A 23,457-nucleotide genomic window follows, 5' to 3' on the forward strand; every position below is an offset into this window, starting at 1 on the left:
CTTCAGCCGCCGAGACTGGGCGTGCTAAGGTGTGTTATACGGGACCCATCGACAACTATGGTCCAGTCGTCAGGAGGTGATTTAAAAGCTCGCTGCCTGCTCTTGTGAAAGAGGGCATCAATCCCAGTGATAGATACACACTCACTCGTGACAAGCTAGTCTTTGTCTACATTCATTCTACATTCACTCACTTTCTTGTTCGAAAGCGCCGGACCGCCTTTCTTCTTTGAGCTTCTTTGTTGCTGTCAAGAAACACCTTCTTCACAGAAACAGCACCGTCATTACACTGTCCTTTCAGCTCTGACTCTACTTTGCAACTTCCAGTCCTTCCTTGCATTCATAACAACCACAGTCTCTACAAAAAAACGCTCTATACACATTATGTATATGAAAATTCTGTCTGTGCTTGCCCTAGTTGGCGCTGCCCAGGCTCACATGAGCTTGTACTACCCTCCCCCGCTAGGTGGAGCGCCATCCATCAACCCTCAGTCAACCGAAATCGACCCCGAGTTCAACTTCCCACTTGGATGCTGCGGCCCTGATGGAGGTGACAGCAGGCCTTCTCCAGGCCCCTGCCGTGGTCACCTTGACAAGTTCGATACCGAGAAGGCGTCTGTCACCTGGCAGTCTGGTCAAGATGCCTACTTCCAGCTTACCAGTTTCGACTATGACAAAGCTGCTCCCGGTGGTACTCACTATGGTGGATCCTGCCAGGTCGGATTTTCCACGGACAAGGGCAAGAGCTGGAAATTGGCTGCATCATACCACGGTGCTTGCCCGCATGCTACCGAAGATGGCTCACCTGAGGCCCAGACCTTCGACTTCAAGGTCCCTACCAACATGCCCGAGGGCGATGCTCTGTTTGTCTGGATCTGGCTGAACCGTGAGCATGAGAGCTTTGAGTCCTGCAGCAAGGTGCATATTGGCGGTGGAGGATCAGGCAACAGCACTGAGCCCAGCAAGCCCTCCCAATCAGCATCTCAGCCTGAGGAGCCAGCATACTCTGCCACTTCACCCAAGGAGACACCTCAGCCTGAGACAACTCAGCCACCCAGCAACGATGACAGCTACGAGAAGGAACCCGCTGGCGACAACAGCAACAATAACAACGGCGGTGTCGTCACCGTAACCACCGTAGTCGCAACCACCATCTACAAGTCCGAAACCGCCGAAACCGCTGCTCCCGACTCCTCCTCGCGAAACTGGGGCCGCGCCCACCCAGCAGTCAAGCCCAACACGCGCCGCTACCAAGTCGACGGCTCCCGCTGCGACTGCACCCGCGACGTCCTCACCCTCGCCGCCCGCTGCTTCTGCGACTCCCCCGAAAAGAGCATCGAGCGCAAGGCCCTCCGTCTGCACCGCCGCACTTTTTACAAGCGCACCGACGCCTGCGACTGGAACTCTGCGCCTGCTATGGAGACTTCGTACTATACTATCGATGCCAATTGTGCTGCTGGTGCCAAGGACCGCATGCCTGAGAGCGACACGTTTGAGCTTGGGTGGGATGTCTCCTGTGGTGTTGTTGAGGGCGAGAGCGAATATGAGATTAAGACTATGACTTGTGATATGTATGGTTAGGTTCTCTGTGCATGGGTTGTTGTTGGACTTTTTTCTTCGTACATATCCTTCTTCATCTTCTTTTTTTCACTCGTTCATTACGTTCCTGGACGCTGGCTTCTTTTTTTTCTTTTCTTTCTTCATGTTGCTTCTTGGTCGCCATCGCACCACCATGTTTGCTTCGACAATTTTTTTGGGGGAATGGGGTGTTTTGCAGCAGTTTGCATGACGCAAATGTGCTTGCTTTGTGTATCTGTACTGGGGCGGAAATCTTGCTGCTACTTCGGTGTTCTCGCGCTAGATTATGCAATGTACATATTTGGCCGATGGGTAGATTTGGACAACAAAAGGGAAACAAGACGCATGTGTTGATTTCAGCACTGTCTTACAAAACAATTTAACGTATGAGAAATCATCACAAGACTCTTTGTTGTGAGCACATGGTTATGGATTTAGTGATGCATTATTCTCTCTATCTGCATTTTACAAAGCACTCAACCCAACACGACCTTCACAGGCCCCTTCGAATGCGCCTCCCACACATACTTCGGCACCCACCCACACGCGACCCTATACGCAACCCCATCCTTGCGTTGAATCCAAAGAACGTTATAGAACTGACACACCGCACCACCGGGTGCCCCATCCCCTACACTCTTCCCTTGCTTCCGCTCTCTAAGCACCTTCCTCCGAACATTGAACCAAATCTTCTGCTCATACCGCGTCCGATACTCTTGCGTCGCATTAAGCTTTACCAGCCTCTCTTCGTGCCTTTCCATTTCCAACTTTACCTGATCGTTGATTTCATTCTCTATAGCACTGAGTTCCGGGACGAGAGCACTGTTACTATCATCCTTTGCTGCTTCCTCGCCAAACGCCATCGACGTATCGAATAGCAGCGCGCGTTTCTGCTGCCCAGTGATTGGCGGAGAGGCAAATGGTATGATTTTACAGACATTGCCGTATGTGTAATAGAGTTCTAGGTCGGCGAAGACATTCCATTCAAGTGAGAATTCAAGGTCCAGCGTATTAGCGCTGCCAGTTGATATGGCGACGAGTTCGACGGGGAGGTTGGGATTGATGCGATCGTTGTTCATGTGGCGGAGGAGGCCGGCGAACATGCCGTTTGGCTGTTTGAGGACAATGACGGGGGGGACTTTGTTGTCGCGTGGGCCGAGGGCGAACATGCGGTCTTCAAAGACGGAGACTTTGACGTCGCCCCTGGCAGATTCGTAAGTACGAGGTCAGTATATGTCTCGCATGCAGTTAGTACATGGAACTCACCAGCTAACCATTTCCTGGGACTTGAGTGGTCGTAGGATGGTGGCGGGGAGGAACATGGCAGAGGTGGTTTCGAAGGTTAGGTAGGAGGTTGTGCAGAGTTCGGGCTGCCGTGAGGCATCGAGTGATAGCGGTATCGGGTGTCTGAAGAGTAGCTTTCGATCTGTTGCATGGCTATAACTCGGAGCTTCCGTACCGAGTTCGTAGTGGGATTGCCACTCTTCTGGAAGTGTGTCAGGTGAACCTGAGAGCTTAACATGCTCACCAAAAAAGGGCGGATCCGACATCAATTCCGACTGTATTAGATTGTTAGACGCACGCCAATCTATCAAGTTTTGTGTTTGCCAGCTTCGGGCTCGATTTCGCATTTGATCCTCGTTCATGTAAGCTAGGCCAGAGCGAAGACTCATTGGATCCACAAAACATTGCCATCCGCACCATGCCCACGATGGAAGGCTGGACACACCTCCGGATGTGCTTGATGAGTTGCCTCGATCTACGCGCCGCTCTGCAGTCTCAAATGGCTGCCATAGCAGAACATGGTCGAGAAATATGCTCGGTACGCCCGATATAAATTTTCCAGGAAACGATCGCGACAAGGCGCTCAAGACACCCGAAAAGCCTAATAGTGCATCTTGGGGATAGGAAAACTCTCGGCCATTATACGGACAGATAAGATCGACGTAGAAGCTAAAATCGGGCCACCATCGGGTCACAAACCGCTTGCCCATGTCCGTGGAGACTGAGATGGTTTCATGGTCCTGGCCTGGCTTAAGATCCGCGCCGTCCCACATGCAACACTGGCAATCCCAAAAGATTCCTTTCTCGGTAAATACAACGGCCCTTTTGCAAAGTATCTGCTCTTGGAACGTCCACCCTCTTGTCGCCCACCGAGATGCTCTCAAATTCTGATATCGATAGTCCATGGCACGGATGACTTGAACTTCGCTGAGGCCAGAAGGATTTGAATGTTTGAACAAGATGTCAAAACGAGGCCATTCTGCCAATTGATCGCTTTGGTACATGGCATCCGGTGCTGCAGCAATGATGGTGAGATATGCTCCTGCGTATATCTTATCCATCCTTGTGACTTGATCGAGTGTCCCCGCATCGTTTTGCACAATGCAAAGTCGGTCGACCCAGAGATATCGTTCGCCGAGTGCAGCCGTTACGCTCATAGCGTGTTTGATCACTCCCGGTAGGAGCTCTACGATAGCAGAGCTAGAAAAGCATCCAGGTATTTGGAGGTCTACTATGCTCGCGGCGTCAAGGAGTAAACTGCGTGGTGCCGGTGTAGAGGAGTTGCGGGTTTCTGGCCAGGTATAGCTTAGAGCCAAGTAATGATTCGCGGAGATTCCGGGCACGATGCATTGGTCGTGGGTATCGATGAGCCATTGAGGCCCGTCGTTTTGGGGTTGTTGTGATATCGGCTTTGGGACGCAGATATCGCCATGTGATGAGTTGCATACTTCCATCCACTGACGAATTCGACTCGGATAGCTGACTCGGTCGCCGCTTGAGGCGGGAAGCGGTTCAACGTCCATTTGAGTTACGTGCAAAATCGACTTTGAGATACAGAACAAATATTTCTCGTGTTATTCGTTACTAGGAAATCATTTCTCAATACCCAGTGGTTGTAAAGCAGAGTAAACAAGGTTCATTATTTGATTCATCATGTGCCGGCGCCAAGGTGCGGCTGGACTTGAATTGACGAGGCAGCCGTTAGTCTAGCTATTTTTTGCCAGTATCTGTCCAGCTGAGGTTTTCTGTTGCAGCCTTCTACGGCTGGCAAGTGCCCGAAAACGCCACCATGCGCTCAATCACTGCGACCCCTTGACTTGAGCCGAGCCGCCCTCTTCTCAGAAGTAGGGTATTGCACGTTTTCAGTGGGATAATTTGTTAGTTCCTACAGCTCCTGTATTTCTCGACCTAGGCTACTTGTATACAAAGAAAAAACTGCCGAGCGACTACAAGCCGTGCGGGCCAGCATTGGATGAGGTCGTACCGTCAAGTCCCATAGGGGGTTAGTACAATGCGGTTCGGTACATTACCTCAGATGAAGTTGTACTACAAGTATCGAAATTGAAACACTGGAGAGACCGACAGCGTTGATATCAGATAACCGCAATGTTTGAGGGGTGTTGCGAGCACACAGGCCGTAGATAGAGTAGAGATGATGGTATGCGAAGTGTGTAGTAGTGGAGTTGGGATTGTTTGCGACCAAGGTCTGTGCATTACGTTGTGCTGGTAGTAGCGATGGACCATAGGGCAGCATATTTCCATTGCTGGGTGTTATATGGACTTAGCTGTAAGGCGGAAACTTGGGATTAAAGTAGCACATAATTGGATTATTTCTTTCATCCATTAAGGACATGACTACGAAATGCGAATTCGTATAATACAACGACAAGCGAATTGGGAACTATTCCGCTCGCCATATATCTACATCCAATCATAACAATTTCATCCTAATACTGTTTCGTGTGGAAGCACCTAGGATGACTTCCAGAACTCACCGCCCAACCACCTGTTGAGCATCTCGAGAGAAGCCTCGGGCTGGTCGTAGGGGACCATGTGGCCACCAGCGTGAAGCTTTAAGAAGGTGAAGTTACCGCTGGACTTGACCTGTCCAACAGTCTTGCCGTCACCGTCAATCTTGAAGTCCTTCATCTCGGCCTTGTTGTAGTCCTTAGCACCGGGCCACTCAAGAGCCTCAGTCCAGGCCTTGTTACCGAGCCAGTTGCAGATGTAATCAGCATCACCGGCGTAGATAAGGACAGGGATCTCGGCGAGGATACTAGGGACAACGCGGTGGAAGGGCTTCATCCAGTCACCCTGGAGCAAGAAGTTGCGGTTAATGTCGAAGTTGCAAGACTCGTAGCCGGAGACCTCGGCACCGACAGCCTTCATGACCTCCTTCTTGTTGAGGTAGCCCTGAATCCACTCAAGCTCGTCGTAGCAGAGCGAGTTGCTGCCGCATGGCTTGCGGATGTCGTAGACGTTCTGGCCAGTGCGCTGGTAAGGACCAATCATGGCGTTGTTGCAGTAGATGGAAGCGGGAACACAGGACCAGACAGACTCAGAGTTGTAGCAGTTCTCAATGAGGCTGGCGCAGCGGGGGTAGGCGTTGTCCATAGCCTGGCACTGAGACTCGTCAAGAACGGCAGGCCAGCCACCCTCACCGCAGGCCATGGGACGGTAGTACTCGTACTGAGTAAGACCATCAGTCAGACCGTTACCGATGAGAACGGACTGAAGGTTGATGTTGCGCTTCTTGTGGGAAAGGATCTCGGAGGCAAAGACAGGGATGTAGTGACCAGCATAAGACTCGCCAGAGATGTGGAAGCTCTGGTGCGAGTACTCGGGGAACTGCTTGAAGAAGAGGGTGAGTAGGGCGTAGATGTCCTTGCCAGCAGCAACAGTGTTGCTAACTGAGCCGCTCGAGTATGAGTATCCGACGTTGACGGGCTGGTCAAGGAAGATGACGGAAGCATTGCTGTTCCACGAGTATGGGTTGTTCTTGATCTTCTGGTCCTTGGTGATGGACGCGGGACCGAGCTCCATGAACAGACCGGTCAGCGAGGAGCAGCCGGGTCCGCCGTTGAGCCAGAGGACAACGGGGTCGTTCTTGGGGTCATTGCGCGACTCAAAGAACCCTGCGGAGCATTAGATACACGGAGTGGCGATGGCGGGTGTTCATTGGGGTACTCACAGTAGAACAGGTGCTTGTCCTCCTCCTCATCGTCGAGGTAGCCAGAGTACTGCTTGACCTTGTCGACGCCGAGAACGCTGGGGTCGACCTTCTTGGCCCTCAAGCTGTACTGCTCGAGCTTGCCGTCGATCTCGCGCTCCTTCTCGCCGTTCTTATTCTCAACCCAGACGCTCTGGATGTCGGCGCCCTTGATGATGTGGTCCCACTCGCTGTCGGGCTTGCGGGTATGCGGCTTGGGCTGGGAGAAGAAGGCGGCCTTCTCGAAGCTCTCAGGGAACATCATGGCGACCTCGTCCCAGATGGCGCGCGCCTCGCCAGTGAGCGACTTGAGACTATCCTCGAGGTTGTGCATGCCCTTGGCCCACGAAGACTCCTTGAGCTCGCTGAAGGAGCTAGGGAACTTGAGGACCTGCTGCTGCTGGGGCGCAACAGCAGCGGCCGCTCCAACGAGCAGCGCTGAGGTGGCTACCTTCATGGTGGCGGGTGTGCTAAGCTTCCAGAGCCGTAGCTATATGTGATTGAAGAAGAGGAAGAGCTTCTACCAGTGACGGAAGAAGCAGCTGATGATGGATTGGGGGAGAGGGGGATGGAATGTGGAGTGAGAGAGGGTGAGGGAGGGTTAAGAAGGAGGAGGTGAGATGGGGTGTGGGATAGCTCGTGCGGAGGAGCCGCTTGTCCAGGCAACGGAGCATGACGCGCACCCCCGAAGCTTATCAGAGAGGCTGGCGCGTCCAAGCTCGAGCATCACATGGGCTTAGCGTTTCACGATAGCTGGCCGGCCCATCTGCGAGGACGGGACGACAGACGGCCCTGGCAGACACGTCAGGAACACGACCGTCACCGTCTGTTCTGCTGCAGCCGGAGCAGCTAGAGAGCTCTACTAGGCGTGCAGGTGCAGCAGAGTACCGCGGGACCTGCATGTGCCCGATATGGCCTAGCGCCCTTTGGATCATTCTGAGTGAACCGGCTGGTGCTATGTCATCCGCTGAGGGCAATGCCCCCACCAAAAATGCCATCCAACTTTTATATCGCGCGCCCGGCATCAGCACCCCGACCACAACTACCCCCCACAGAGCCCCCATAGATCGCCAACATGCCTGTCGGGATCATCAAACCGTCGAACCAGATCAAGCTGACCAATGTGTCGCTGGTGCGCATGAAGAAGGGTGCGAAGACCCCGCCAAGCCCTCTCTGCCTATTCTGCATTCCACTTACACGCCACAGGCAAGAAGCGCTTCGAAATCGCATGCTACAAGAACAAAGTCCTCGAGTGGCGTAACAAGGTCGAAAAGGATCTTTCTAACGTCTTGCAAATCGAAAACGTCTTCCTCAACGTCTCCAAGGGTCAGGTCGCCCCCAAGACCGATCTCGAAAAAGCCTTTCCCAAGAAGTCGCTCGAGGAAATCATCATAAATATACTCGACCATGGCGAGCTGCAAGTAGGCGAGAAGGAGCGCAATGCCGAGCTCGAGAGGACCAAGAATGAGGTCATCGACATTGTATCCGGAAAGCTGGTGGATCCCAAGACGAAGCGCGTGTACACGACAGGCATGATTGAGAAGGCGCTGGATCAGCTGAGTTCTGCTGCAGCGTCGCAGCAGAGTGAAAAGGAAAAGGGCGAGGCCAAGGAAGATGGTGACGAAAAGGCAAAGGCGAAGGAGCTGCCAAAGTGGACTGGCGTCGTCACCAACAAGTCGGCCAAATCGCAAGCCCTGTTTGCCATGAAGGCGCTCATCGCTCATCAGCCAATACCCGTCGCTCGCATGCAAATGAAGCTGCGCATTACGTGTCCAACTTCTGTCCTCAAACAGAGCATCAAGACTGCGCCAAAGGCCCAAGCGGGTGCCGAAGACAAGGGCACAGTAGGCACCGTCAAGGATGCCATACTCGGCCTCATGGAAAAGGTCGAGAATCAAGATACCGTAGGCGCAGAGTGGGAAGCAGTGGGCCTCATCGAGCCTGGTGCGTTCAAGGGTCTTAACGAGCTGATTGAGGGCCAAACAAAAGGAAGGGGCAACGTCGAAGTACTCGAAATGGCGGTTGGCGCTGATGATTGATTGAGTGAGTGGAGACACGTCTTTTCAGCACGCGTCGCGTGTTGCTCTCGCTCTCACGTGCGGGTGTTCCACTGCCAGAAGAGGAAATAGCCTGTGTAAGAGACGGTGGGCCCTTTCGCGTGGTGCCTCTGGAGTCAAATGCATGGACTTATACGGTCTGCAAGGGCAACATGGCAGACATACTCCACCGCTCCTTTGCTTGCCTCGCTCTGCAACATGGTCATCCGAGCACATGCCCCGAACCATACACAGCTTCCGTGCACGGTTCTGCCGCAGTCGGGCCTTTGCGACACAGCGGTAAGCACCGCGCTGTGCACACGTGACTCTTTCATATGCTGTTCTAGCCCTTGCGTATCGAAAGTTTGTATGATGGGAAATTGATGCCTTGGATAGCTAGAATTCAGTCATTGGTTAAATCCACGATGACAGCGCAATTCCAATATACATACAATTGTTCTATCACATGTTTTCTGCATTGCTACATCCTCGCATAACGTCATGTGCCTCCACGATTAGTACATTCTGTACAACAGACGGGTCTCCGTTTGACCATTCTCATCCCGAACTAATGCAGTAATACCCGCAACCATGATTGATTGCATGTGGCCAAGAAACCACTCGCTGTGGGACAACTGTTCCTCACCCCCTCCATCCCGCATGCTATTCAGCTCGTCATCCCCCACACAGACAGACAGTGTGGGGGCTGAGAGTGAATATTTTGTTCATACCCTTTTCCAAAATTATCCCATGTACTTGAGGTGAAGTGGGCAGATGATAATCATCAAGTTGAACAATTGCATACTCAATATTCTTGTTACAAAAGAACCCCATAAATGCTATCACTGAATCCAACTCTGCAGCCTGCAATCTTAACGCAATACCCCCCCCCCCCCGATGACCCCCCCTCCTCTAACCTTTTTTATCTCTCACTTCAATTCTGCATATTGTATCACAAAATGTGTCATAACGTCGTAACTACCGTTCCCAACCCGGAGCAAACCCATAAAACAAAAGAGACAAAAAATTGGAGAAAGAAAAGCCATAACCTAAACCATGCAAACCAAAACCATAACAAATGAAAGAGAACCACGAAGTGACAATCAGTGACGTAAAATAAAAGAAGAAGGATAAAAGAAAAAGGACAAGTATGCCAGGCTAGTCAGCTCAGTCCCACCAGCGTCGCCGCATCACCCGCCCGTTGTCACTCAAGATACCGAGTACATCGGCGCTGCTAGTCCGTACGCCCCACACCCGTTCAATCGGCTCCGCAATTGACGTCCAGTCCAACCGGTGCACGTCGTGCATGTCGAGGACGGCGCAGACGAGCCACGGCGAGTACATGGGACAGCTGGTATCTTGGTATAGAAAGGGGGACAGTGGGCTCGGCGCCGTGTCCTTGTCCTTGTCTGAGGAGGGGGTAGTTGTGGTGGTGGTGCTCTGAGCAAATGTCAAAGGATAGGGTCGCTGGTGCTGTTGCTCTTGCTGTTGCTCTTCTTCTTCTTCTTCTTCCGACGCAATTGACTCGTCTTCGTCGTCGAGTTCCATGCTGCTCTCCGTGCTGGTCGGAGACGTGGTGACGGACGAAGAGCTGGCACTCGATGCTTCTGACAGCATCGACTCGTCACTCATCTTGGTCTTCAGTAGAGGCAGCGTACTCGCAGACCTGAACACTCCCGCTGCAACGCTCTCCTCCATGTCATCGTAGCCTGCCAGTGTCTCCAGTGTCCCGGTCGACTTTGAAAACGATGATTCTTCGACGGACGTGACGCTGATGCGGAGAAACGGCGAGTCGAATGACTGAGATCGTATCCGCACTTTCGGGGAGGAGGGGGTCTGCGGTGCAACGGCAAGAGTCGCCATGTTGTAGCGGCTACGGCGCGAAAATCCGTCTATGTGGCAACCATAGAAAAAACAAAGAACCGGAAGGACCACAGGTATATAAACTATAAACGTAGGCTGCTCATCCCTCACTAAGGCTTATATCAATCATAGTTCCCTCGTGCATGCACCCACCCGGCTCGCTGGCCCTGCACCGCGAATCTGTGACCACGCCACGACGTTTGTAACAAGACGAGGCTGCAGTGCTTCAGAGGACCGTTTTTCGGACGAGGCGCACATGGCGGGGGAAGGGATGGTGTTAGTGGGTGGAATATCGTAACACTGCGTAAGCCGACAGCTGCGACGGGTTGGTGCACCATGCATGGGAGACAGCGCACTCCACACTTGGCGGTTAGTCCTCCAATCGCCATGAATCGATGAACACCAAGGTACAGGGATCGAGACATGTATCACGAGCCTAGGACTTACTGCTTCTTTGTTTCAAGTGTACCCGCTACGGTAATGCTGTTCGCAATGCTGTCGATATCTTATTAGTAGCTTGCGACCAGATTTCATCATACAGTGGAGTAACAAGTCTGCATACGAGCAACACATAGTCGCGAGTCCTTCCTTGATTTTTGAAAAAGACCTATTCTTGGAGGACAGCGATGCACCACGATAGACTTGATAAGCATAGGTGTTGTGTGACGTGGTGGACATAGTATGGCTGCACTGCCGACGAAAGTCTTCATTTGTCAACAACTGAGCGGGCCGAGCGCTGCAAAGCAACCATCGTGATGCACAAAAGCATTGAATCTTTCGGTAGTAAAAAAACGTCAAGTCATTCGTTGGAACAAGTCGAAATTTGAATGTGTGATTTTGGTACAGGCTGTATTCGGCCAACCCTAACCGTGGCGCATCATTTCACCCCATATCGTGCATTGCCGCATGAAGTGTAAACGTGAAAGCCAATGAAAGCCGTTTGATAAACACCGTAAGTGCACCACCCATTTCGTAAAGGCATGTCCCAGCCCCAGCTGCCCAGCGCAAGCGAAAACATTTATCCCTTCTTCTTGGAGACACCGACGGTTCGGCCGCGGCGACCGGTGGTCTTGGAGTGCTGACCACGGACACGGAGGCCCCAGTAGTGACGGAGACCACGGTGAGCACGGATCTTCTTCAGGCGCTCAAGATCTTCACGAAGCTTGGAGGCAACACCGTTGGCGAGGATCTGGCTGTTCTTGCCATCGACGATATCGCGCTGCCTGTTGAGGAACCAGGAAGGAATCTTGTCTGTTTGTGTGTCAGCGATAGTGCAATGGAGATAACATTGGCCGATACGTACACTGGAGAGGGTTCTGGATGATGGTGACGATGCGCTCAAGCTCTTCGGAGGTAAGGTCACCGGCGCGCTTGGTGAGATCGACATCGGCCTTCTTGCAGACCAAGTTGGAGTAACGGCGACCGACACCAGTGATCTTGGTCAAGGCGTACATGACCTTCTGCTTGCCATCGACGTTCGTGTTCAACAAACGGATGATGTATTGGAAGCTGTGCAAGTCAGCATTGCTCTGACTGTGCGAGAACGAGTCAAAATCGACATCGCCCATGTGCGTGTGCGCAATTCCATTCTCACAGCCACCAGCTATCGCAATCCGCCTGTCCAGTCCAACTAGCATGCCCAAGTTTGTGTAACTCTTTCAGCCAGATCCTTAGTATCCTATAAAATACACCCTGCACACAAGCGTCTACCATTGCTCTTCCCACTGGTTCTTGCACGCCATTGGACTAGGGAGGCGGATTGACATAACGGGTAGCTGAGATCGAAGAAGGCATTGCGATAAGACGGAAGCGACGAATGATGCGTGAATCCTCAGGATGGTGTCTTGACATACTTAGACTTCTCTCCGGAGACGAGCGCTGTGCGATTGTCAGCATGTCTGTACTATGCGTGTTGGGTCCTTCAGCACTGCGACCCTGCCCTCTGCGCGAGCGGAATGATTCTCGCTCGACACACGAGTACAGTCGCAATTACCAAGGGGCTTTTAAGCAAACAGGGCATACTCACACATGATGGCGGCTTGTCGTACGTCGATGTGGTGTTGTCGATGCTCTGTCGAGTGGGTTATCGAAAATCATCAAATTCACCAGCAAGCGAGTGGGAGCCAAGACGACGGCACGTGCACCAAGCTAGTCCCGTTACGACACTAGCTCCTTCGACACCATCTCTCCAGTTATTGCATGTAAACCCTTGTGTTGGACTACACTTTGAGAGCCACTTAAATTTGTTGCCGCATCGTACCAGTTGTATGAACTAAACAATATTTTCTGTGAACTTCCGTCCGGAGTATCACCTCACCGCTCTTTCGTGCTCTATTGCTTGTTCAGTGCAGTGGTGGGCTGTGTAAAACGACCTGATAGTGCTGCCTAGCAATGCGCTCCCAGCATTTGATCCATCTCGACTTACAACAAAAAAATAGTAAAACAAGGCACAAGACCAACCATGTGAGCGACTTCACGTCATGGTCAATATTGTTGCCTGCATAGCCAGGCTGACATTCTCCAGCCACATCCCGCTGTCGCGCGACAAGCGCCTCTTAGGTGGTGCAGTTTGTACTACCTCCAGTTCGTGGCCCCCAACTCACTCTTCTCTTTCCGCAAGATATGGCTTGCCATCGCACTTTGCTGGCCAGGCCGTACTTGATAAACCTGTCCTTCTGACCTTAACCATAAATCTCGGGAATTTCTTTGGGTCATGAATCCAAGAGCATTATCCAGTTGCTCTTGTTCAGAACTTCCTCATTGTGTCATGTGTGGTTTCGGCCCCTGCCAATCTCTGCGAGTTGGAGCTTACCCATGCGACTGCGCCACACATTTAGCCCCAACAATTCACCATTGAGGCGTCCTGCGCCTGAGTGTAGGCAAGAACATCGATAGTGGTGGGTGCAGGGTATGCCAAACCACTTGTTAAATTCTCCAGAACACCCACCGAACCAGTTCCCGCAGCTATTTGACCGTCTCGCCCTACCCTTGGATCACCCATTCTGTTTTTTACTGGCCTTGTTTCTAGACGTACATTCAACTCAACCTAAGACCCTTCGTTGTTCGCAACCTAGGATTTTACTACTGTTTTCTTTCTGACCGAATCAACTCATGCATTCATCGAAGGTCTCTTCTGGATACTATAGTCACGGAAGCGGACACACCGCTTAGCCATCATGTCCATTGGGCTTGGTTCTCCAACGATGACCTCTCTGCCTCCTGCAAATACATCTGTCGGCACCACTCATGATACTGGCTCTTCAGACGCGATACCCCCTATGCCTGGACTCACTAGGCAGAACACAAACTCTTCTACTGGAAGTGCACTCAGACCACCCAATGGAAATTGGGCATTCGAAATCAGTGGGGTCTGCCCAAGTTGCCATCATTACCACAAATCGCTCCGGGTACACGTCAGAATCTCGAACGATTTTACCCAGGTTCGCGATGTCTACTGCAAAAGGTGCAAACGGCTATTGTTGTCTTCTGGAAACGCCAACGCCACGCGACTATCCCTTCTTTCTACCATAAGTCTAGAACCAGATCCCATTGAAACTGAATTCCGTACCACTTTGATTCATATGATACGGGCTTCTACTCCAATTGCGATGCTCTCTTCTGTCCTCACAGTCATTCCAGAAGTGACATCGGCCGGTCCATCACGGGAGACTTCAATCCGTTCCAGATCCGGCAGAAGTTCCCGAATGCCTACAACAACCTTTGACGACAATCCCTTACAGACAACAGTCCGCAGTATCGGTAGATACAAGTACAATAAGAACTCTTTAGCCGAGGGCCGACAAATACTTTCCAATATTAAGCAAAAAGTCAGAACGAGATTCTTCAAGTCGCGAAATATCCCCTTCAACCTGGGTAAATGGTTTTCGAGGAAAGAGAGCTCAAAGTACGAAAACCGTCATCAGGATCCGGCATGCGCACCGATCAGCGCTTCTCCTACAATTGAAATAGCGCCATCCCCTCGTGAGGAACATGCCGAATCACTAGAAGAGATCGACACCAACTTTGATCTAGCTACACTTGATGTATGCACCTCATCAACCACTGCTGCGGACGCACTGGCTTCACTGAAAACCTTGGACCCTCAGGCTTTGCGGGCTTTGCCTCCCCAGAAGCGAATTTCATGGGGTCGTAAGCAACTCACCGAATTCAAAACTCGTTTCTCTGGTGTCGCGGCTCACACAGCTCCTCCTGGCATGACAGATACCGATGGTGTCACTGAGCGTGGAGAATATCTACGTTGGCTAGATGGCCTATCCCCTCGACGCCATTCTATCCTGGCATTTCTGGGGGGCGGGTTTCCTTCCTATGAGGATAACGACTTTCGCAGGGCAAGTGATCATACACTCAATGGTCGCCCGCTAAGCATGAGTGAAACGCACCTTTCGGAAGCTGATACCCTTGTTGATGGTGTAAGCATCTCCTCTGCACCGCGTCATATCCTCGCCGAGACCCTACACCGAGATCATCGCAGATCATTGCCGCCCCGCCCTCTTTCCATTGACAACATTGTTCATGACTGGTCACAAATTCAGCGAAACAGAGCCGAGGCCCGGAGATCCATGGACTCGACCGCAACCGGGGGTGCTGTTAGAAGCATTGCTGCAAGAAGCCATGCTTACAATCGCTTATCCCGCAATTCCATAAATCACACGTCCTCTTTCTACAGTACGGAGCCAACTGCTTCGCGAGATCAACTCCAAATCGGTGAAGAAGACGAACATGCTGGCGCTGGTGCTACTAGCGCATCGCAGCGCCCACGATCACTTTCCCCATCACCACCGAAACTGGAAACCGATATAACGTCCCAACATGAATGAACTCGACTGATTTCATCCCAAATATTTTGGTCTTTCATTTTGGAACTTCTGGGATGAGCTTTACATTGTCTTCGTTATTTGTTGGATTTGGCGATTCCTGTTTGCTCTCATCAGCTAGACCCGTTATAGACCGAACTGAGTTTCTTTCCTACTGCCTACACTGCTGGAACAGTATCCGTATGAAATATTGGAACACAATCATTTATCTGGCCAAATGAAATACACGTTTCAACCAGAAACCTCGCAGTTCAGTCGTGACAATTAGTAGTGATGTAGCTTTGTTTCTCTTTCGCACAGTTTCTGGGATGAGTAGGGACCTCTGGCTTCTACTTGAGTCGGGCGTTCCGTATAATGATGCAATGAATGACGATTATCGATTCTTAATATGACGTACATCGTAGTTGAGAATGGGCGTAAGTTGTTCAATGATCGTGTACGACAGTTGGAAAAGAAGCGTTACTAAAATCTCACGGATCACACAAATATTGACTTCCAAGTACGTTGAACGTTCGTACAAACTGATTGCTGAGCTATCGACTGTAGACTCACTCATTGTTGACTGTTTCTTCAATGAACCCTGGCCATTCTATCAAAAATCGTAAAACTAAGAGAGTAAAGGAGAAACACTATGAGTAGTAGCATATGCTGGTAAAACAGTGAGCATGATGCTACACACTTGCGTCACGAGTTACATTTGCAACTTCACACAAGATTTCCCAAATATTCACACTCGCTACAATAACATAAAAAATTCATTATAATATCCACTTATCTACGAATCGAAACGACAACAGATAGGTATTTGTATCTTGATTACACTGTCGAAAGATGAGTATTACATTCAGTCGAAGCCTTGCGTCGAGTTGTACGGGAACGATGCACTTTTCTTAGAGATCATAGGCAAATGCGACCGTCGTGTACGTAGCAATACTAATCCTGGGTTCCGCAAATCTGTTAATCTATTGGCGTTTCCCGTTTTGAGTTGCTGCGTAGAATGAGGAAGAGACTCACGCCATGTCCCGCCGTGACTGATGCTGGTAGGGAGCTCGATAGAACGATCGCAACAATCGCAATAATTAAATTCATATCGACAGTCTTTTTTTCGGGGGAGTAGCAGTGAAAAAAGCACGAAGACGTGAGTTCGAATATATTGCTGGCGCTAACAATTCTGCGCACAATTACACCTATCTTTTCACAGTCACCTAAACCGACTTTTTTATACTCTTCTCTAGAGTTCGCCAAGATATATATTAACCAGATCAAAAAAACTGCTTAAAATGGCATCAATCTGTTCTGACGCTGACAAAGTTGCAGAGACAGGGATATTACGAGAGCCAAGGCCAAGACTTGGATTACATGATCTGGTGTCTTACATCGACATGATTTTCACTACCACTACCAAGAGCTGAACGCTTATTAAACATGTAACCGAGAACAAACTTTACTTTGACTTGGTACTTGTGACTTGTAGAGGCGGTGTCATACCGTGCGGCTGAAAGACTTCCAAAGGTCTTTTTGCGACAACATCGGCTAGCGAGGTGAGCATTGTGTATTGATAGCTTCTTGAACTGCCGGACGACAGCTTCTCATGATGACTTGGGTGTGTTGTGGACATGGAGAGTCTGACTATTAGATTAACAGGCACATATGTTTGTCATGACGACCCATGAAGGTGTAAACATAGAACAGAACTTTGTCAACAAGATCTTAACCTAGAATGTATCGAAAAGTGAGATTGACAGAGTTCAAGAGCTTCAAAATCTGATGCATATAGACAACTCGATTGCTCTTGCCCAACATCTATATAAGGTCAACAGTGCCACTTCATTCCGTTTCATTCCACAGCATCAACCATCAAACACCATCTAATCACCAACAACTCCTTAACCCAAACCTCTTCATTAACAATGGCCCAAGTCCTCGGTGTGGTAGCCAACGTCCTCAGCGTCTTCGGCTTCTTTGCTTCCTCCTTTCAAAACCCCAACCCAAATGTCTGTAACGTCCGTGTTGCAGCAGCCCTGAATGGTCCCGATCTCAGCGGTGCCGACGGAAGCATCCAAGCAATCCGGATTTACAACGAGAATCAACAACTCATCGGTTCTCGAGGCGGCGGCTACATTGGCAGCGGAGGCTTCGCTGACTTTGGCGTACAACAATCTAACAACCAGCAAGCCATGTTTGTTCAGATCCAAGCGACTAACGACGCAATCTGTATCCCATATGCCACGACTACCTTCGTGGATGGCGCAAAGTACGGTTAGATCGGTGATTGGGGCGCCTTCTGCGGTTTGAACTGGTACTACGGTAACGTCGCAGTAAGTCTCTTCTCCCACCAAATCTCCAGCTCTATCTTCCTTTCCGCATACTAACAAGCAAACTAGGTTGATGGCAGCTAGTAAGTGCCCACTGCTAAAGAACAACAACGATACCATCAGAACGCTAACTTTTAACCAACACAGCAAACCCAAATGCACCTGGATCGATAACGACCACACCAACGACTTCAAAGCTGGCATGCTAATGATCCACTGGATCGACTTCACCAACAAGAAAACCCAAGGCTCCCGCCCTGCCGACTACTGCCGCTACCCTGCCTTCCGCGCCTACACGCCCGAAGGCGGATCCATCTTCAAACGCGATGCCGCCGATGAACCTACGATCGTGGACCACAGACTCGTCATTAGTTCCGAGCCTGGTCATAATGCGACTGAGCTCTGTGCCAGCAGCACTTCGCGCGGCCCGGACTTTATCTCTCTGTTCGAAGGCATCTATTGTAACATGGAGACTCGTCAGACGCTGCCTGTTTGCGACACGGGCGTTACGGAGCTTTGCTTTAATGCCGAGGCCAAGCAGCTGCAGAAGCCGGATGGAAGGGTTGAGCAGAAGAACTTTACTGAAGTCATTGCATGGAACTGAGTGTGATGGTTGGATTGACAATGCCAAATATGGCGGCTTCGGCGCGGCTTGGTGTGCGCTTGTATCTATACCATCACACCATTGATTTTATTTATAGTTTTCTTTTGTACTTAGACGGCGCAGTTAGATCACATTCGTTTTAGAAATTGGGGCCTTCGTAGCTAGGATGCTAATCTCAATCATTTTCTAGACAAAGCATGAATGGTTGATTCGTTTTCAGTAGTAAAATTCTCGTGGGTGCTCTTGAAGCCACGCACGAACATCATCATGAACCGAGCCCTACGCCTCCGAGTTCAATACCTTCCCTTTTGGGTCTCCCACAAAAAGCAAGAAATGTGCAATGACAACAAACAAAAACATACAACAGCGGGGATTCGCTAGTGGTCACCCACCTAACTACTAGTCCGCCGGTCAAAGACTTAACGTATGGAGAGCAAACGGGATCCAGTGCTGTATTTTGCCGATGGTCGTATGTGAAAGAATAACTTTATTTTAAAATTCATGTAGCAAATAAAATTGAGAAAAGAGGTCCGACATCTGACGGCCAATCAGACTGTCTACAGAGCGGAAGTAGTGAACATCCTCCTTGTCCACAAATTATATCCCTCTCATATTTGTCAATATATTTTCTGGCAGTCTTGACACTTCCTCGCGTCATTAAGGAAAGGACATAAAAATGAAACATACACTAGGGAGTATTCCAATTATTTCAAAGTTATTTAAAACATAAGTAAGGGCAATGGCAAAGCAAAAGAAGCGAACATATGAACAGAAGATTCGATACATCTCCACTCTTCCTCTTCCCTCGATCCTCTAGAACGCCTACCAATCATCTATCATATCATTAAACTCCTCACTCTCAACATCCATAACCTTTCTCGCTGCCTCGCTCCCACTAACAGGCAGCATCTCAAGGCCTCCCTCGCCATCTTCATCTTCATCATCGTCACCTCCCTTAGTCTTGCCCTTGAAATCCTTCGGGACTTCTTCTGGATCCAGCAATCCAACTTGGAACAGCACACTAGCCTGGTCCCAATATAGCCTCTCGCTCCAGATCTTGCCAGCACGGAAGCCAACAATGCTTATGACGACAATTTCGACTTTTTCGTTTGTAGGAGGGACGCCCGGTAGGATCCAGGGCATCTGGCAAGTGTGTTTGAAATTAAAGTAGATCTCGTCGACAATACGGTCGACGCCTATAGTGCGCGAAATGAGGCGCATGTGGAGGGATGGCGGACAGCTTCTCAGGAAGTAGTCACGGTAGAAGCGTTTGAGGTCAGACGCACCGATGCCGCCCGTCATCGTTGGGGTAAAGTTTACAGAGGGCCTTGGGCTTCGAGTATATGTTTCTAACAGCTTATCGACTGCCTTGCCATGGAATTTTTCTGTTTATTTGTTAGACCATTGCTACAGGAGAGTTGGCGAAGAAAGGACGCACGCTCTTCGTTCTGTTCCAGTACTCGTTCCAAGTCAACTTCAGCGCTGAAGCCTTTTCTTACTGTGCTCAAACTCCGGCTCCATGCGAGCGCATCAGCGACGGCGTCATATTCGGGCAAATCGTGTTCGGCAAATCCGGCGTCTACACCTTCGTACGTGAAACAAGGATATAAAATCTTGTCCTGCAAACCTCCAACGCCAATGCCAGGTGTGACGCGCTTCTGCACGGTTTTCCGCTTGCCCTGGATGCCGAGGACTTCCGGACGGCGCACCACGCCTACAGTGCACTCATTTCCGGATGCGCCCTCTGCGAGGTGTACGAGGACGCGAAAAGAGGAGGTGAAGCGATGTCGCGTATCGGGAATCGAAGTCGGGTAGTAAGCGATGAGGGAACAGAGTTTCGAGGTCGCGGCTCTGGGCTCCGAAAAGACGTCTAAGCACACAGCCGCTGCGTCTCCAAAAGCTGAGAATCTGCCGTCAGCGAATGTTGTCTCGGGCGGCAGCTAGTAGCCAGTGGTCGTTTCCAATGCACAAGACTAAGAGAGGGTCGTATACCTACGATAGCGTAACGCTCTCCAATACTCATGTTCTCACCCAACTTATGAAGCGTCTGCACATATTGCTTCCCGCCATTGCCCATGGGGATGTATTCGACGATAAAACCCTCATCGCGCCACGCCTTCATGGTGTGGATATCAAACTCGGCATCTTCAGCGGTAACGTAGAGCAGCGGCGTGCTACTCCTGAACGACAGCCAGCCATTGCGGTCTGCAAGGAATTGTTGCGCCATATCGTCGTGGTTGGTGTTGCTTGAAAAAGCGTTCGCATCAGGCGCTTCGGTCAGGCCAGGATTGTTGCAGCTCCACTAATATTTGTGAGGCTTGCCCAGTTCTGCGCTGGTCACGTCCGATTTCCGCTGCAGGATGGCCAAGGATGCTTTCCGAGGTAGAAACAAAAGTTGAAGAAGTACTCAGCGTACAACAGCACGTGAGGCACAACTTATCTTATGGCGCATTTTCGGCTTGGGCACCACCAAACCCTGTTGTACTGTGTTGGAGACGGGGTTTAGTGGAGGCGTGCGCGCGTCCTTCGACTTGCCTATGACGTAGCTGGAGACATGCGTCCGCCTCGGGTTTAGCAGTGCCGCTAGGGGCCGTCGTCAACACCACAGAAATAGCCAATTTTTGTTAAGGGCTAGGCCTTGCCGCACTTTTCTTCCGTGCATAGCCAGTGCTTATGGGTGCCGGGATATTTATTTGGGCCCGTGATACCGTGGAGCAGAAAACTGTTCCTGGTCATTAATATATATAATTTCCTCTCAAGGCCAAAGAATATCTCTGAGAAACACACCATGCAAGCTTATGCAAGCATATTTAAGAGTTTGAAATGATAAAAATATATTGATAAAAGAGGCCCAACTATCAATTCGGAGTCCTGCCAAGTGTCCAAAGCCTGAACATGCGACAGTGCCCGCCCCCTAATGGCCCCCAATTCCCGCAACACAGGTATTGCACGAGTCAGCCACCGAACAAAGTCCCACGATCGACATACATATAACGCATGCTAGTAGGGATCGTGATAGTATCAGGTGGCCTCAGTGGCTTCATTATGCCGACTCTCTTCATTGAAGAACCCAAGGTTCACCCGCATGGCCCGCAATATCTGCCTTCTTGATTAGCGCCATTTCCCAATCGAGCATGAGTTACGAACGCTTTTGCAAGCTTTTCTCTGCCTTGTGTCTGCTATCTCTTTGACCTCTTTGGTTTTCATCTCCAGCCACTCTTCCGGTGTACCATTAAAGTAATAATTCAGCTGCTCTGAAAAGATCCATTCACTGTCATCTTCGATTGGATTGAAGAAATCGTAGCCTAGAACCCTGACGTCCATGTTGGCATCTCGGAACGTAGCAAAAAAGGGTCTGATAGTTTCGAGGACCTCAAATAGTCCCTTTTTGTATTGTATGCGACAGGGTAGATAGATTTTAACTTTCAAATGCCGATTGCTTTTGAGCATGAGAAGGCTATCGAGACTGTCTTCCAGAGCCGTTTTCGCGAATCTTGACATCCCCAACCCGTAGGAGGAATTTTCGTCCACACTTATGGTAAGGCTGTTGATAGCTTCTTTTATGGGAAAACACATGGGCCCGAAGCGGTTACGATTGAGGTGGGCTCGAACACACCGGTGATTGATTTCAGCGACTGTTATGGCCCTGAAGTACCTCGTTGCAGCCTCGGATGCAAACTCGATGCCCACGAATTCGGAATTAGCGAATGGTGGTACAGAAAGAGGTGGCAAATCAAGGATGGGTTGGTCAGATATCTTGACTGCATCGGGTATTATTGAAAGAGCCGCGTCGAGATGTTCGGCATGCTTGTCATCCCAAAGAAGATCGTAGCTACGAGCACAAAACGGTCAGCAGAGTTCCCTCGATAATTCCATCTTGCCAATTCTCATAAAAGGTCTTCCAATAGTCAATCTGCAGTTACGAGAGATAACAACGCACATCTGATCGCGAAGCTCGCGTGGTAGTCTTGAAAGGATGAGCGATGTCAAGGGGTGACATAATTCCAGTTCGGAGCACGCCGTGGCAATAGAGTTTAGTTTTCTATACATGATCAGCCATTCAATCCACACATGATTCTTGTATAAATATACCCGTCAGCAACAATCAGCTGGTTTTTGAGTTGCTGAAGCATGGGATCCTTATCCATCCTTTGCTGATCTTCTTCAGCTTGAGCTTCTAGTGCTTCAAATTCATAGTCAAACGACAGTAGAGCTGTGGCCATTCTCTCTCCATCGATTTCTTCCCATGAATCACCAAAGATTCTTTTCTTGTGTGCTTCAATACTGAAAATATTAGCGGCGTGTACCAATTTAAATTCACGATATTCACAAACTCTTGTTGTATCCCAAGGTAGCGAGTCATGATGCTAGTTCAAGTATTAGTACATTGTGGTCCATGGTTCCAAAGCTTCTTACGCTCTTCCTTCATTATACAAGCCAAGTAACTGCACGGACTGATCATGATCAAGGCCCCAAAGCCTGCGATCATCTCCGGAATTAAGTTCACTATGAAGAAGTCAATCAGCTGTGATCGCGACACAAAAAAGACAATTGATGGGAAGAACACCGTACTGGCGTGATTGCACAACCATGATTCTTGTCTGGTAATCTGAATAGTGAATTGGGAAGAAAGAACAGAAGCAAAACTGGATATGACCTCTGTTGATTGCCTGTTAGTAACTGCGGGGCGTTTAGGCGCCAGCAGGTCGTGATTGGTGGATGCAAAGGACGGAGTATACGCGTTTTCACGTGAGCAAATATCCCATGAACTAGTGAGGCAACTGCGACTGCGACAGTTCATCAATCTGCGGAAAAAGTGCGTTTGATTCGCAACGACCCTCGTCATCATAAAACCAGTACCATCACTTGTGAGGCCAATACCATTGTTCGAGCGCCAAATATCTCACTAGAAAGATGTTTTATTGTTGCCGAATAACATATAACTACCTTGAATCCCAAAGGAACAATACAGTATCACACCGTCCTGGAAGTCAAGCAGCACACATCATCTCTTCACGTTTGACAATCAAGAATCCACTCTTTACGACTTTGTCGGAATCCCAAGGCTCCATATGTTTGTAAATTTTGGTTGTACAGACTTGCGAAATTACGTACAGAAACCCTGTGCCTAGGCTTGCTGCCGCTACTTAAGAACAACGCCTTCGCATCTAACCGGTCACCTGCCATTATGCGAAGTATTGAAAGCAGATATGACTGCCCTCCCCTTCCCTCGAGC

At 50.0% G+C, this 23,457-nt stretch overlaps 10 protein-coding genes across 10 annotated transcripts; 4 read left to right on the forward strand and 6 right to left on the reverse strand.

The window, feature by feature from the left end:
* The first annotated feature begins 81 nt into the window (after positions 1-81).
* COCSADRAFT_41806 (uncharacterized protein) lies at positions 82-1,974 on the forward strand. Its single transcript, XM_007707404.1, has one exon. It carries the CDS (start codon positions 382-384, stop codon positions 1,576-1,578), a length of 1,197 nt encoding a protein of 398 aa, XP_007705594.1. The 5' UTR covers positions 82-381; the 3' UTR covers positions 1,579-1,974.
* A 38-nt stretch (positions 1,975-2,012) lies between these two features.
* Positions 2,013-4,313, reverse strand: COCSADRAFT_154402 (uncharacterized protein; the record flags this gene model as incomplete). The annotated part of the gene is made up of 2 exons (XM_007707566.1): positions 2,013-2,778; positions 2,842-4,313. The coding sequence occupies 2 exons, from the start codon at positions 4,311-4,313 to the stop codon at positions 2,052-2,054; spliced, it is 2,199 nt and encodes a 732-aa protein (XP_007705756.1). The 3' UTR covers positions 2,013-2,051.
* Positions 4,314-4,999: 686 nt separating this feature from the next.
* Positions 5,000-7,238, reverse strand: COCSADRAFT_41809 (uncharacterized protein). Its single transcript, XM_007707405.1, has 2 exons — positions 6,551-7,238; positions 5,000-6,494 (listed from the first exon to the last, which is right to left on the reverse strand). The coding sequence occupies exons 1-2, from the start codon at positions 7,023-7,025 to the stop codon at positions 5,332-5,334; spliced, it is 1,638 nt and encodes a 545-aa protein (XP_007705595.1). The 5' UTR covers positions 7,026-7,238; the 3' UTR covers positions 5,000-5,331.
* Positions 7,239-7,554: 316 nt separating this feature from the next.
* Positions 7,555-9,057, forward strand: COCSADRAFT_41810 (uncharacterized protein). Its single transcript, XM_007707406.1, has 2 exons — positions 7,555-7,716; positions 7,775-9,057. Exons 1-2 carry the CDS (start codon positions 7,644-7,646, stop codon positions 8,605-8,607), a joined length of 906 nt encoding a protein of 301 aa, XP_007705596.1. The 5' UTR covers positions 7,555-7,643; the 3' UTR covers positions 8,608-9,057.
* A 449-nt stretch (positions 9,058-9,506) lies between these two features.
* Positions 9,507-10,939, reverse strand: COCSADRAFT_41811 (uncharacterized protein). Its single transcript, XM_007707407.1, has one exon. The coding sequence runs from the start codon at positions 10,465-10,467 to the stop codon at positions 9,772-9,774; it is 696 nt and encodes a 231-aa protein (XP_007705597.1). The 5' UTR covers positions 10,468-10,939; the 3' UTR covers positions 9,507-9,771.
* A 546-nt stretch (positions 10,940-11,485) lies between these two features.
* Positions 11,486-12,035, reverse strand: COCSADRAFT_165512 (uncharacterized protein; the record flags this gene model as incomplete). The annotated part of the gene is made up of 2 exons (XM_007707567.1): positions 11,486-11,718; positions 11,771-12,035. The coding sequence occupies 2 exons, from the start codon at positions 12,033-12,035 to the stop codon at positions 11,486-11,488; spliced, it is 498 nt and encodes a 165-aa protein (XP_007705757.1).
* A 1,240-nt stretch (positions 12,036-13,275) lies between these two features.
* Positions 13,276-15,538, forward strand: COCSADRAFT_41813 (uncharacterized protein). Its single transcript, XM_007707408.1, has one exon. The coding sequence runs from the start codon at positions 13,644-13,646 to the stop codon at positions 15,303-15,305; it is 1,662 nt and encodes a 553-aa protein (XP_007705598.1). The 5' UTR covers positions 13,276-13,643; the 3' UTR covers positions 15,306-15,538.
* A 1,674-nt stretch (positions 15,539-17,212) lies between these two features.
* On the forward strand, positions 17,213-18,221 carry COCSADRAFT_348998 (uncharacterized protein; the record flags this gene model as incomplete). The annotated part of the gene is made up of 3 exons (XM_007707568.1): positions 17,213-17,556; positions 17,698-17,700; positions 17,765-18,221. 3 exons carry the CDS (start codon positions 17,213-17,215, stop codon positions 18,219-18,221), a joined length of 804 nt encoding a protein of 267 aa, XP_007705758.1.
* Positions 18,222-18,909: 688 nt separating this feature from the next.
* On the reverse strand, positions 18,910-20,699 carry COCSADRAFT_185734 (uncharacterized protein). The gene is made up of 3 exons (XM_007707569.1): positions 20,214-20,699; positions 19,660-20,121; positions 18,910-19,606 (listed from the first exon to the last, which is right to left on the reverse strand). Exons 1-3 carry the CDS (start codon positions 20,446-20,448, stop codon positions 19,044-19,046), a joined length of 1,260 nt encoding a protein of 419 aa, XP_007705759.1. The 5' UTR covers positions 20,449-20,699; the 3' UTR covers positions 18,910-19,043.
* A 369-nt stretch (positions 20,700-21,068) lies between these two features.
* On the reverse strand, positions 21,069-22,840 carry COCSADRAFT_129386 (uncharacterized protein). Its single transcript, XM_007707570.1, has 7 exons — positions 22,794-22,840; positions 22,638-22,727; positions 22,556-22,588; positions 22,314-22,505; positions 22,162-22,263; positions 21,369-22,053; positions 21,069-21,320 (listed from the first exon to the last, which is right to left on the reverse strand). Exons 1-7 carry the CDS (start codon positions 22,811-22,813, stop codon positions 21,243-21,245), a joined length of 1,200 nt encoding a protein of 399 aa, XP_007705760.1. The 5' UTR covers positions 22,814-22,840; the 3' UTR covers positions 21,069-21,242.
* Between the last annotated feature and the right edge of the window lie 617 nt (positions 22,841-23,457).

This window comes from Bipolaris sorokiniana (assembly GCF_000338995.1).
Source record: "Bipolaris sorokiniana ND90Pr unplaced genomic scaffold COCSAscaffold_19, whole genome shotgun sequence".
In the NCBI taxonomy this organism is placed as follows: domain Eukaryota; kingdom Fungi; phylum Ascomycota; class Dothideomycetes; order Pleosporales; family Pleosporaceae; genus Bipolaris; species Bipolaris sorokiniana.

Bases quoted from the DNA above. Each gene is read 5' to 3' on its own strand.
- COCSADRAFT_41813 (XM_007707408.1), top strand. From the start codon at position 13,644: ATGTCCATTGGGCTTGGTTCTCCAACGATGACCTCTCTGCCTCCTGCA.
- COCSADRAFT_41811 (XM_007707407.1), bottom strand. From the start codon at position 10,467: ATGGCGACTCTTGCCGTTGCACCGCAGACCCCCTCCTCCCCGAAAGTG.
- COCSADRAFT_41806 (XM_007707404.1), top strand. From the start codon at position 382: ATGTATATGAAAATTCTGTCTGTGCTTGCCCTAGTTGGCGCTGCCCAG.
- COCSADRAFT_129386 (XM_007707570.1), bottom strand. From the start codon at position 22,813: ATGGTTGTGCAATCACGCCA. The intron at 22,264-22,313 runs GTATATTTATAC...GATCATGTATAG, and splicing joins CAGCTGATTGTTGCTGACGG to AAAACTAAACTCTATTGCCA. The intron at 21,321-21,368 runs GTTCGTAACTCA...TCAAGAAGGCAG, and splicing joins AGAGAAAAGCTTGCAAAAGC to ATATTGCGGGCCATGCGGGT.
- COCSADRAFT_41809 (XM_007707405.1), bottom strand. From the start codon at position 7,025: ATGAAGGTAGCCACCTCAGCGCTGCTCGTTGGAGCGGCCGCTGCTGTT. The intron at 6,495-6,550 runs GTGAGTACCCCA...AATGCTCCGCAG, and splicing joins GGACAAGCACCTGTTCTACT to GGTTCTTTGAGTCGCGCAAT.
- COCSADRAFT_185734 (XM_007707569.1), bottom strand. From the start codon at position 20,448: ATGGCGCAACAATTCCTTGCAGACCGCAATGGCTGGCTGTCGTTCAGG. The intron at 20,122-20,213 runs GTATACGACCCT...GCAGATTCTCAG, and splicing joins AGAGCGTTACGCTATCGTAG to CTTTTGGAGACGCAGCGGCT. The intron at 19,607-19,659 runs GTGCGTCCTTTC...ACAAATAAACAG, and splicing joins ACTGGAACAGAACGAAGAGC to AAAAATTCCATGGCAAGGCA.
- COCSADRAFT_41810 (XM_007707406.1), top strand. From the start codon at position 7,644: ATGCCTGTCGGGATCATCAAACCGTCGAACCAGATCAAGCTGACCAAT. The intron at 7,717-7,774 runs GTGCGAAGACCC...TACACGCCACAG, and splicing joins GCTGGTGCGCATGAAGAAGG to GCAAGAAGCGCTTCGAAATC.